This window comes from Danio rerio, chromosome 10, assembly GCF_049306965.1.
Source record: "Danio rerio strain Tuebingen ecotype United States chromosome 10, GRCz12tu, whole genome shotgun sequence".
Classification (NCBI taxonomy): Eukaryota; Metazoa; Chordata; class Actinopteri; order Cypriniformes; family Danionidae; genus Danio; species Danio rerio.
In genome coordinates, this window is record NC_133185.1 from 14,722,630 (window position 1) to 14,735,760 (window position 13,131).

The window sequence follows — 13,131 nt, forward strand, 5'->3', positions numbered from 1 at the left end:
CAATGCTAAATTTATACTTTTAAGTCTTGATAAACTGACATTTACCTTTTTACGCTGGATATTTAAAGCACCGTTGTGACATTTGTGTGGGTCTTGGTCATTAGCTTATTGTTTTGGAGCCCCAAAAATGATATTGCTCTTGTGATTCATCTCACACATGCTAAATAGTCTCGCTGCTAACCTTTGATCAACACAAGGTCAAATTAAAATTCAGGCCTGGTCGGGCTATGAATGTAAAGGTCAGCTAATTAGTCGTGCCGGTACTCATTCGTTAAAGGTTCCAGCAGACAAAAAACAAAAAGAAAAGGGAAAAAAAGTGACCTACTCTAGGTATCAAATACTGGCACTGTCAGAAAAAAAAAGAAAGGGGGTTTAATATTAGACATCAGTCCTCTCAACTAAAGATACAAACAAAATGTTTGCTAAATTTAAATATAGTAGATTTTAAATGATTGTATTCAGGGTTGAGACACATTTAGATTGACATTGTAAACAATGTCTCAGTTGATTTTGTATAGGCTGATGTATTGTAATGTGTCTGGAATTTTTCAATTGCATTTTTAAAAAAGATTTCTTTCATCCAAAGCTTTCATCCAAAGCATACATTTTGCATTTAGTACTACCTGCTAAAGAAACATTTATTTATTATTTGTCAATGTTTATTATAGTTCTATCACAAACATCTACTGTATTTCTATAATGTATGTTTAAAGTCACATTTATTTGATCAGAAGTGACAATATGTCAGCAAGTGACAAAAGCACTTATAACGATACAAAAAAAAAATGTATGATACATTTTAGCCTACATGTAATTATAATGATTCAATAAATGGTAATATTGGGGATAGAAAGGATTATTTTGAACATTTTATTTTTCTGTCTTTGGTCTTCTTTTCTTTTAGTCAGTGTATTGAGTTGTTAATGAATAACAAAATAAACATATATTCATATATATATTTATTTATTGTTTAAAAAAATACCATAAAATTTTATTAAATATAACTTAGAAATACATCTTTATTTTTAAATTTTTTTTATTTATTTATTTATTTATTTATTTATTTATTTATTTATTTATTCATTCACATTTTTGTTATTTGTGGTTGCATTTGTGACCTATTAAATATTGGAACAGCAATCATATTATCAAAAATATATTAATATTAATTTTTAAAGAAAAAAACTAATAAAATATGGGCAAAAATGATACAACATGTAGAAAACATGTTTGTTATATTTAAAGATTTGCCTCAGGGTTAAAAAATTAGAAAGAATAAAAATTACCCTAGAATTACCCTTCTATTATTAATAAATGAAAAATTATTATTTGTTACTTCTGGTTGCATTTTTGATCTATTAAATACTGGAACAGATAAAAAATATTATTTTTAATGCAAATCCAAATAGCACAAGGGCAAAAATGAAACAACGTAGAAAATAATTTTGATATATTCAAAGATTGGCCTCAGTGTTACAAATTTTGATCAAACAAATCATGTTTTTTAGGCAATTACAGGAATTATTATATTCCCAGCTAAAGTTTTCCTTTTTGTTTAGTATATGATCCAGCTAAAATATATCAATATATTTAAAACATTTCATTGTCTAATTGCATAACTAGTAGAAATTCACTACAATATAACATCGTATTTTGGTGTCTGCATCTTGAAACAATACTGTCTTAAAACTATGTGGACACCTATTCATTGTACACATCGCTCTCAATTTTACATTGTATTGTTTTTGTATGTCAATTTTACCTTGTATTGTCTTTTACATTGTATTGTTGTCACACATGCTGCTGATGATGTGACAATAAAAGTGATTTGATTTGATCTCATTAAATTAGCAAGAAATTCATACACATGGCAACTATATTAAATAAAATCAAAGAGTCTGCTTTAATGTTTCAAATAATTTGCATGAAAATGAAATTATTGCCAAAATATGGGTGTTGAAAGGTTAAATAGTCAATGCTAAAATTGTAAAATTGCTAAAAGTTTTGAGGAACTGGACATTTACACTTTCATGATCTAGCTGTAGCACCGCTGTGAGATTTGTGTGGGTCTTGGTCATCAGTTTACTGTTTTGGGGCTCAAAATGATATTGCTCTTGCTCATCTATCTTATATGCTACAGTAAATATGTCTTTATGCTTTGTTATACTTTTGTTCAGAAAAAATGGCACATAAAAAAAAAAAAAAAAAAAAACTTAGCAAATTACCCTTAGATTTAATTAGAAAAAAATGGTTAAAGACATTGAAAAAAAAAGGTTATTTATTTATTTATTTATTTTTATTATTATTGTTATTATTATTATTATTATTATTATTATTATTATTATTATTATTATTATTATTATTATTATTATTATTAGTATTATTATTATCAGTTGTTGTTGTTGTTACTTGTGGTTGCATTTTTGACCAATTAAATATTGGGACAGCGATTAAAAAAAAAAATCCTTTTTAAAGCAAATCCAAATAAGATAAGGGGAAAAAATGATACAACGTAGATTAAATATATCAATATAACATCTCATTTGGTGTCTGTATCTTATTACATTAGCAAGTAATTCATACACATGGTAACTTATTAATTAAAAGCAAAGTGTCTGCTTTAATGTTTCAAATTATTCATGTGAAAATGATTGAAGCACTGATGTGAAAACAATTATTGCCAAAATATGGGTGTAGAAATGTTAAATAGTCAATGCTAAATTTGTACTTAAAGTTTTGATGAACTAGACATTTACCCTTTCATGCTCTTATATTTTTGCACTGGCACTGCTGTGGCATTTGTGTCGGTTTTTTATCATTAGATTATTGTTTTGGGGGTCAAGATTATATTGCCTATGCCCATGCTCATCTATCTTACATGCTAAATATGTCGTAGAAATGTTAAAATGAAACATTTAGAGCTGTTCTTGATAAATATATTAAAATGCATACATTTGTGATAATATTATGCTTTCTATGTTTTGTTATACTTTTGTTCAGTAATAATGCCACATAAAAAAATGTTTGAAAAAAAATGTTGTTTGTTTGTTTGTTTGTTTGTTTGTTCATTTATTATTCATTTGTTTTGAAACATATGTACACCTATGAAAAACATTGATATTACTCTTGAACTTGATGATTCAGTTACAAAATGTCAATTAATATAATATAATATAATATATATATATATATATATATATATATATATATATATATATATATATATATATATATATATATATATATATATATATATATAAATGTATATATGTAAATTTATATATGTAAATTTATTAAAACAAAAAATGTGCATAAATTATATATGAAAAGATCTAATTAGATCCTCCTCTATCTAATTAATCCATAGATCTGCATATAAAGATGTTCAATGTAACCTTTTTCATCTCATTGAATGTGCTTTTTGTACTTGTGTTTCAGTTAATCTACTGGACTCTCGCTCAGTAATGGGTGATTTGGGCTGGGTTGCCTACCCGAAGAACGGGGTGAGTCCCAAACATCCTCCTGTCTGTATCCACACTCTCAGTCAAGAGCATCTCAAGGTCTCCGATTCCCCTGACAGCAGAAAAGACAGTTTCAAAGTGAAAAATAATAGAGGGAGAGGTCAGACACAAACAGAGAAGCAGGGGAAGCCCTTTTTTTGTTCTAAAAGAAGCACAAAGACACGCTAAACCTGCTGCTCTAATTTCTTTGTGATGCTCAGACTGTGATTTATTTCTGTCGAGCAGCCAATTGGAAAACCTGGTGAACAATGCACTGTAAAAAAGTGCTGGATTCCACACAATCAATTTGGGTGATGAATGATGTTAACTTGTTTGTTTTTACAAATTTATTTGGATTGGACATAAAACATTTAAGTTTGTGTTGCTTTAGCTCATTCTAAATGAGTTGTTTGAACAAGCAACAAACATAGTTTTTTGACTGTCTTGAAATGGAATTATAAATTCTAAATTAAATATGATTTAAAAAAATAAATAAATAAATAAAATAAATAAATAAATAAATAAATAAATAAATAAATAAATAAAAAAAACCTTAGACACACCAATGATGCATTTATTTTAGCCCAATTACAGTAACAACAGTTATACTTTAAAATATTTGCAATTTAAAAGAATAGCTGTTTACCACGTAGAATAAATGTATTTTTTAGGGTAATTTATTACCGTAATACTGTGATTTATTACTTTGAATAATTGGTGATAGTTTAGAAATCATTACAATGTGCTAATTTGACGTTTGATAAAGATTATTGTGATTATTTTTTATCAGTTTAAAACTTTCTCTTATTAGCTTTGGTGCTTTACATCTTTGGAGATTTTTTTTTTCATTCATTCATTCATTCATTCATTCATTCATTATTCATTCATTCATCATTAGGGCTTAGTCCCTTTATTAAGCCGGTGTCGCCACAGTGGAATGAACCGCCAATTAATTCAGCACATTTTTTTACACACACATTCACACACACACACTCTTACACTAATTAGCCTACCCAATTCACCTGCACTGCATGTCTCTGGACTGTGGGGGAAACCGGAGCACCCGGAGTAAACCCACACGAATGCAGGGAGAAACGCCACACAGAAACACCAACTGAGCCGAGGATCGAACCAGCAACCTTCTTGCTGTGAGGCGACAGCACTACCTACTGCTCCACTGCGTCGTCATAATTTTTTTGTAACATTATAAATGTTTTTGTTGTTACTTCCTGTGAAAGAAAAACAAATAATAATAATAATAAATTATTTACTATTAATAATAATAATAATAATAATAATAATAATAGTTATTATTATTATTATTATTATTATTATTATTATTATTATTATTATTATTATTATTATTATTATTATTATTATTATTATTATGTTTGCTCACCCCAGACCCAGACTCCAACAAATATGAAGCAACACAGCTGATTTCAACAGATCATAACAAAAACAATGATTGTTTCACATCAAACCAGCATTATACTGTGGAAACATATGATACTCAAGACTGAATTAATGAATAAATTACACATTAAAATATGAAACAGCTACTTCAACTTACAATAAAATGTCACAATATTACCAGTTTTACTGTATTCTTGATAAAACAGCTGCATCCTTAGTGAGAAAAAGAGACTTTTTTTAGTGTTTACAGTTGTTTGTCATATAATACACAGAGAATACCAAAGTGTAGACAGCTGAAGCTAGATAAAATGGTTTGTCAGCAGAAAAGGAGAATAGGTGTTGAGTATGTTGGTTGTTTTTGACAGGTTGTCTGAGGAATAAGCAGCTACAAACTTGAACAGAATGGGAAAATAAAAATCCCAGTATAGCTTTAAGTCTGTCAGTGATGTGCTGTTTTTACACCTCCCAAAAAACCAAGCAACACCATCACGTTGACATCTTTTCACATCACTCTCACTGAAAAAAAAGGAAAAAAAAGAAACAAAATCACAATGTATTATGAGTTATTATGAATACTGCATGAAAAGCAGCTCCGTTTGCTTTATGCATCTCAATGAATCATGGGTTGTCCTGAAGGAGGAAAAAAAAAGAACAAAGAGTGAAATGAATTCCCAAAGTGAAATTCAGGTGGAAAAACATATTGTAGAATAACTGGCTAAAAGGGTTGGAAGGTTTGGTTTGATTAAATCACACTATGGTGTAATTACTTCAGAGTTTAAGGGGACAGTTCACCTAAAAACATAAATTCTTTAATCATTTTCTCACCCTTTACTTGGTTCAGAACTGTTTTTTTTTTTTTTGTTATACACAAATCTATTTTTAGGAAGATGGAGAACTATAACCACTGAAAATTAGTTTTATAATGATATGCATTTTTATTTTTAGGTTTTATTAAAGGAGGAATTTTTACTGGTTTATTGCAAACAATAAGATTTCCTCTATCCTTAATTATTAGGATACAAATAAATAAATAAATAAATAAATAAAACATGTGAAAACAGAACTTTTTTAGAGTGTTGCTGCATCGGTGTGGCACATGTTGACACGATGTACGAGTGCCTGAAGTGTCTGGTGTTGAATGCCTGGATATGTGATGGTTAAAATACAAATTTGGAAGGGATTCAAAATAGATACAAAAAAAAAAAAAAAAAAAATGAAAAAGTGACTTAATGTGTGCAACAAATTCCAATCAATTAAAGTTGATTCAATGATTGATTCTAATTGAGCACCCCTGCCTGATGACCTCTTGAATCTGCAGATTTTGATTAGAAAAGTCTTAGAGGCAGTTCAAACTGAATGTGTTTTTCATATCCAGTGCACAACTTTTCTATTGTTTTTTAATTCAAACATGCTTGATGGATATGTGGGACTGTTATGGTCATGTTTCGTGTTTTTTGAAGTGCCGCGTTTGTGAGGGCCATGTTTTTTAGATGCCGTCTGAAGTTTAAGGTGCTGTATGTCAGTTTTTGACTCTAGCATAAAGCATAAAGTCAGATATTCTGCTTTGAAAATGTAACTTGTCTTTTTAACTTTTAACTTGTCCAATGCCAGTTCAGCCAATTATATTTTAGCGCCCCGGGTACCTTATTGAAAAACATTACGTTTTTTTTAAGTTTCTTTTTAAAACATTAAGAAAATTGAGTCTTTCATACAGTCATTTAAAAAAGTCTCTCAAAGCATGCACCCATGACCGAAATGCGACCTTTGGTGGACAGTAGCAGACTCCGTTATGTGACACATAAGGTTATTACTTCCATATAAGGTTATTAATTAGCAAATAATATAAATATTCTGAAAATAAACATTAGTTGAGCAGGTTACATTGTAACATTGAGTCCTAACAACATGCCACATGATGAGATTTGCAGTATTAAGCAATTGGGCTGTTTGCAACAGACGCAGTACAACAGAAAAATACAGCCATTTAGAAGCACAGAATATGTACTTACTCACGAAATGGTAAGGTTTATAATCTAACTAATACATAATAAACATCTGTAACATTATTAAATGTAGATGCTGAATCACTGATATGTGTTGGTTTGCATTATTTCACAGCTCTAAAGTTTAATTTATTTTAATTTGATTAAGTTAAATTTTAAGCGGTTTATTAGTTAGGACAAAAACTCCTTTTAATATGAAAAATATTCCCACTATCGTGTGCTGTTGCTTGTATATAGAACATGATTTCAATCAGCCTTTAGGTTCGATAGTCAGACTCGCCCCTGTTGGTCGTCAATCTGGCAACCTGCGATTACATTTGTTTTGATCCAGGAAAGCGATACCTAGTTCAACCACTGGGTGTCAAACTTACATACTGCAGTTAGGGCAACCGTTTCAAGCTTCTGTGGTTATGTTTGAATACCCTTGTGCTTTTTGCTATGCTTTTTATTTTTTCAAACTAATCTAAATCATGGCATTCCGGATGTTTTTTAAGCAATCCGCGAATCACAGCACATTATGTCAGCTGACCAGATATATGGAAGATATATGGAAAAATAACGGAATTTTCTACAAGTAAAGCATGAGCAAACATTGCTTTGCATCTAATAAACCCAACCAAGCCTAAAAAATACTCTGTGGACCACCCCTTTAAGTAATGATCATCTCCTAGATTCTTGGTAAATTTTCCATTTTTTTATTAGTAACGTGCGATTTTAAGCACTTCATAGAGACAATGTTAGAGGAGATTGTTTTAGTGTTTAGATTTTTTTTTGAACCTTCATATTTCAAATATTGAAAAAATACTTGAATCTCAGCTAAATATTATTCTATCCTAAAAAAGGATTTATCCAGCTTTTAGGTGATGTACAAATCTCGATTTAAAGGAAAAATAACACTTATGACTAGTTTTGTATGCTCACATATCTGCTTTAAGCCTCTGCAAACAGTATGATTTCTCCTCCATTCTCGACACTCTTCGTGCTCGTCCCAGCTGCTTTTTAGAGGCTTTTATTGTTTTTTCAGTGTGGCTTGCATCCAGTGTTGACACTGTGCTGTTATAACTTAATTCAGTTTCCTGTTGTGATGGTAAAAAAAAAAGAGCGCTTGCATTGTGTTTACCTGCACCTGCCCTCCAAAGCAACAATGCAAGCCCACAATAGACGCCAAAGTCTCCAGGCATGCTGGATAACACCTGTTATGGAGACGATTATCCCTCCTTTCAAATGGAAATACAAACATCCTTGCGTGATATCCTGAATATGATGTGAAATCTGGAGAGCGATAAATCAATGTCAGATGCAGCAGAGGGGTATTCACAATGTTCTCAATAGCTATTGAGATTAAATGATTTTTTGCTCTATTATTAGATGTTCAAATTACTCCAGGGTGACACTTGCAGGCTGAGATTTTATCAGCAAGCCTGGGATTGTTAACTAGTGTTGCAGTTATGTAAGGCATATCAGGCTTTGATCGAACGGCTGACTGAGCTGTTAGTACATTGATTTATTATTTTTTTTCTGTGTGGAGTCATTATATAAAGATAAATATGCTAAGTAAAAAATGACAAATTAAAACAGACAGAAATGTGTTGTGAGAGCATACATATAGATATTTGGTAACACTTTAGTTTAAGTATTAATTTTTATTATTAACTAATGACTTATTACCTGTATGTATGTGTAAGATATTAGCTGTTTATTTCTACTTATAAAGGACATATTCAGCATGATCTTATTCTATGTTCTTAATTCTACCCAAAACCTAAACACAACTACTACCTTTAGAAATGTTAATAAGCAGCAAATTGCTTGAGGGAGGTTGGCACAAAGATAAAATCCACATGAATCACACAGCTTCATTAAGATTGCCCCTCAGTGATGAATCATTGAACAGGTTTCATAGTTTTTACCAGATCTCAGATCACTTTTACAAGTTTGGAGATGCTTTACTGAGACATTTATAAAATGAAATAGAATAATAGTATTGTTTTTTTGTTTTTTTTTTAGCAAAGACCACTGAGGAACAAGCAGCTTTATTTAGAAACGTCAGGCAGCAAGGTTCAAACAGGGACAGACAAAAGCATGTAGGTAATCCAGAGAGTGGTCAAAAATATGGAAATATGGACATGGATTCTCCTACCACTGCTATGCTGATGATACCCAGCTATACCTCTCTTTTCATCCTAATGATCCCTCAGTTCCAGCTCGCATCTCAGCCTGCCTGTTGGATATTTCACACTGGATGAAAGATCATCATCTTCAGCTGAACCTCGCAAAAACGGAAATGCTTGTAGTTTCTGCCAACTCGACTCTACGCCATAACTTTTCAATCCAGATGGATGGGGCAACCATTACTGCATCCAAAACGGTGAAAAGCCTTGGAGTAACGATTGATGACCAACTAAACTTCTCTGACCACATTTCTAGAACTGCTCGATCGTGCAGATTCGCACTTTATAACATCAGAAAGATCCGACCCTTCTTATCTGAACATGCATCTCAACTCCTTGTTCAAGCTCTTGTTCTCTCCAAACTGGATTACTGCAACTCTCTACTAGCTGGGCTTCCAGCTAACTCTATCAAGCCTCTTCAACTGCTCCAGAATGCAGCAGCACGAGTGGTCTTCAATGAACCTAAACGAGCACATGTCACTCCGCTGCTAGTCCGTTTGCACTGGCTGCCAGTTGCTGCTCGCATCAAATTCAAAGCTCTGATGTTTGCCTACAAAGTGACTTCTGGCCTTGCTCCTTCTTATCTGCTCTCACTTCTGCAGATCTATGTGCCCTCCAGAAACTTGCGTTCTGTGAATAAACGTCGCCTCGTGGTTCCATCCCAAAGAGGGAAGAAATCACTTTCGCGAACGCTCACGCTCAATCTGCCCAGTTGGTGGAATGAACTCCCTAACTGCATCAGAACAGCAGAGTCACTCGCTACTTTCAAGAAACGACTAAAAACTCAACTATTTAGTCTCCACTTCACTTCCTAATCTGCAATTGCCTCTCTGAATATCACACTAACTGTACCCAAAAAAAAAAAAAAAATACTAATACTACTAATACTTCCCTTCTTAGACTTTACAGACCTGAAACTTGCCTATAGCACTTATTCATTGTTGCTCTTAGTTGTGTAAATTGCTTCCTTGTCCTCATTTGTAAGTCGCTTTGGATAAAAGCATCTGCTAAATGACTAAATGTAAAATGTAAATGTAAATAAACTGGCGAATGATTAAAGGCTTATTTATACTTCTGCGTCAAGTGCATGCGTATGCTACGGCGCAGCCTACATGTTGACGCACAGCCCTACGCCGTGGCCGTTGGCGTCAATGATGTGCACCTCTCAAAAAATTTAACTACATGTCGCAACAATGCGTGGCGCAAGCTCTGTGATTGGTTGGTTTAATAGCTTTTTAGAGCTGTGCAAGCCCAATGGAGCGATTGTTTACAAGTGTGGAGTCCTGTGAAGGAGCTCTGGATGGAAAGCTTTGTTTTGTGTTTACCTCATGGTTAAAGTTTTTGCACGTTCGCCAGTTCCTGCCTCAAAATGAGCGAGTTTGAGCCACTTGTACATTAAGGAAGTGTTCAGAAAAAACAAAACACCAGCGAAGAAACTCGACACAGAGGAACATTAACACCTCACTGCCAACTAGCGTGTCGGAAGTGTTATAGCAAAACAGCAGAAACATCGCATGCGTCGTGGGTCATGCCAATCACTTGACGCAGAAGTGTAAAATTTGTAGTATATCACATGACATGCAGTGGAGAGATTAGAGCTCCTGCATTTACAACACATCAATTCATCAACTTCACCCTAAATACATGAAAGTTAGCGACTGTTCAACTGGGAGAAGAATAGAATAAATCCTTTAGTAACCTAAATAGTGTGTATCTGATGTGAATAATGCACATTGTTAGATTTGGTGTAAAATACTTATTATTGACTTACTTTATTCATTCATTTTCTTTTTGGCTTATTGCCTTTATTAATCTGGGGTCACCAGTGCGGAATGAACCGCCAACTTATCCAGCATATAAGTTTAGCATAGGTTTTATGCAGCAGATGCCCTTTAGCTGCAACCCATCTCTGGGAAACATCTATACACACTCATTCACACTCATACACTACGGACAATTTAGCTTACCCAATTCACCTGTACAGCATGTCTTTGGACTGTGGGGGAAACCGGAGCATCCAGAGGAAACCCACATGAACGCAGGGAAAACATGCAAACTCCACTCAGAAATGTCAACTGACTCAGCCAAGGCTTGAACCAGTGACTTTCTTGTCGTGAGGTAACAACACTACCTACTGTGCCACTGCGTTGCCTTATTGTTACTTATCAGCATTAATTTTACGAAACACATTTTTTGTTTTCCTAGTAAATATTTGTATGCAAGTACATTAAATGATCTTTTACAAGCAATTTGCTCATCATTCTATGAAACTTTCTAGAGAGAATCTCTAACCTGTATCTTTCTTTTAAAATATATATAAATTCTAAAGATTTTTTGGAGAAATGATGGATGCAGTTGGTATTCAATATATTCAAAATTAATATGAGATTGGGGGAAAATGAGCATGATACCTCCCATTAATCACCATGTAACAAAAAAATAATGGGCGATGTCACATCCCCAGCTCGTTCCTGCTAACCCAATCAATGTTCTCCCTCACATACCACCTCCATCCAATCCCGTTAACCTTCAGCAGACTACTAACAACTTGCACCTGTTTCTCATTAACCATGGACACTATAAAGACCCACCTTCTTGAATTTCTCCTCGACCGATCTTGAAGTCAGATGGTTGTCTTCGCCATTGCTCTGGCTTCTTCTCACCTTTTTCCTTGGATGTTCCTTATGAGTCTTTGAGTCCTTCATACTAATCAAGTGAAGGGATTGTTCTTATCTGATGTTTACTAGAAGATCTGCTATCACTCTGATGAACTTTGTGCTTGTATACTCACCTGCAGATAATCTTTATCTGTGTATTGATCCTTCTCACCAATCTAGTGGAAAGCTTACACTTGTGTAGTGTTTACCAGAATATTCCCCACCAACTACATGAACTGTGAAGTTGTGCCTACAAGAAGATCCACTACCAACTAGATCAACTGTGTATCTGTATCCCACTCTCCCACTGTTTGTACAGCGAGCAAACGTCTTGTGATATCGAATGCTCCATTGTTGATACTCACATTGCTGTGTATGAAGATCACAACAGCATATACATCTACCCTTTGAACTCCCTTTGTGATTAGTGACTTTTGTTCTGAATAAAAGTTAAAGATAAAAAGATAACCAGCTGTCTTCCTTGTCTACCAGCATTACAGGCGGATGGTGTATTCGACAACTGATAATATGCCCATTATCACCACACAAAAGTTGTATATGCAAATTACAGTTAGAAAATTTTCCCACATGAAATAAAGCACATTATATAATACAATAGTCCACAAATAAACTATTGAACTAATGTTAGTGCGCTGGGTGTTAAAGGTAGGAAAAATCCCAAAATATTTGGCATTGTTAATGTGAGTTAGGGAGGAGATGCTGGTTTCCGGGAGTCTGGAGATGTTTGTTATGCTGTTAGAGTTCACTACACTCACAATCATAATAATTCAGCAGAGCGTCTGGAGTGTGAGAGGGATTTAGCAACAGCTCGGCGGTTTCAAGAGACTCAGTAAAGCCTGTCATTTATACTGCAAATACAAAATATGCTGAATAAACCCTCCTTATTTATATAGGTATTGGTTAACACTTATTTAGGGTTTTAGCATATTAAAAACTGGCTTAGGATTAGTGTGCATTCATACAAAATACCTTTAAAAAAGAGGTCAGATGATCTAAGGTGAGAGTGTGCAGGTAAAAATCAGTTTTTTTTCATGTACCTGTGACTTCTGAGACTTTTTTTCCCGTTTTTTTTTTTTTTTTGACTAATGTAAGGAAAGCATACAAGATACACTTTTAATTGCTTCTTTTATAAAACTTTATTTGTTTTTATCAATATATTTTAACAGATATTATGTCTAAATTATAATTTTTTTATCCTGCACTGAGCCATAATTTTTTTTATTTTTAGGGGCCAAGCACCTAAGAGGCGATATCTTCATAGGTGTTGACATATCACACCAAACTTGGTGTGAGTTATGACAAACATAGAGTAATTGTGTTTTTCAACCATTTGTTCAAAATGTGCTAAATTCTCTCTTTACAT

General features: G+C 33.2%; 2 protein-coding genes across 4 annotated transcripts in view; one reads left to right on the top strand and one right to left on the bottom strand.

Moving 5' to 3' along the window:
- LOC137496564 (uncharacterized) overlaps positions 1-13,131 on the bottom strand; it is a 251,045-nt gene that overhangs the window by 119,358 nt on the left and 118,556 nt on the right. The window lies entirely within an intron of this gene.
- epha5 (EPH receptor A5) overlaps positions 1-13,131 on the top strand; it is a 214,681-nt gene that overhangs the window by 5,620 nt on the left and 195,930 nt on the right. For all 3 annotated transcript variants that reach the window (XR_012386171.1, XM_001338028.9, XM_021479281.2), the window contains exon 2: positions 3,439-3,503. Coding sequence is in view for 2 of the 3 variants with exons in the window: in XM_001338028.9 (XP_001338064.4) it covers positions 3,439-3,503 (65 nt within the window). In the remaining variant the exon portion in view is untranslated. The remainder of the gene's footprint in view (positions 1-3,438; positions 3,504-13,131) is intronic.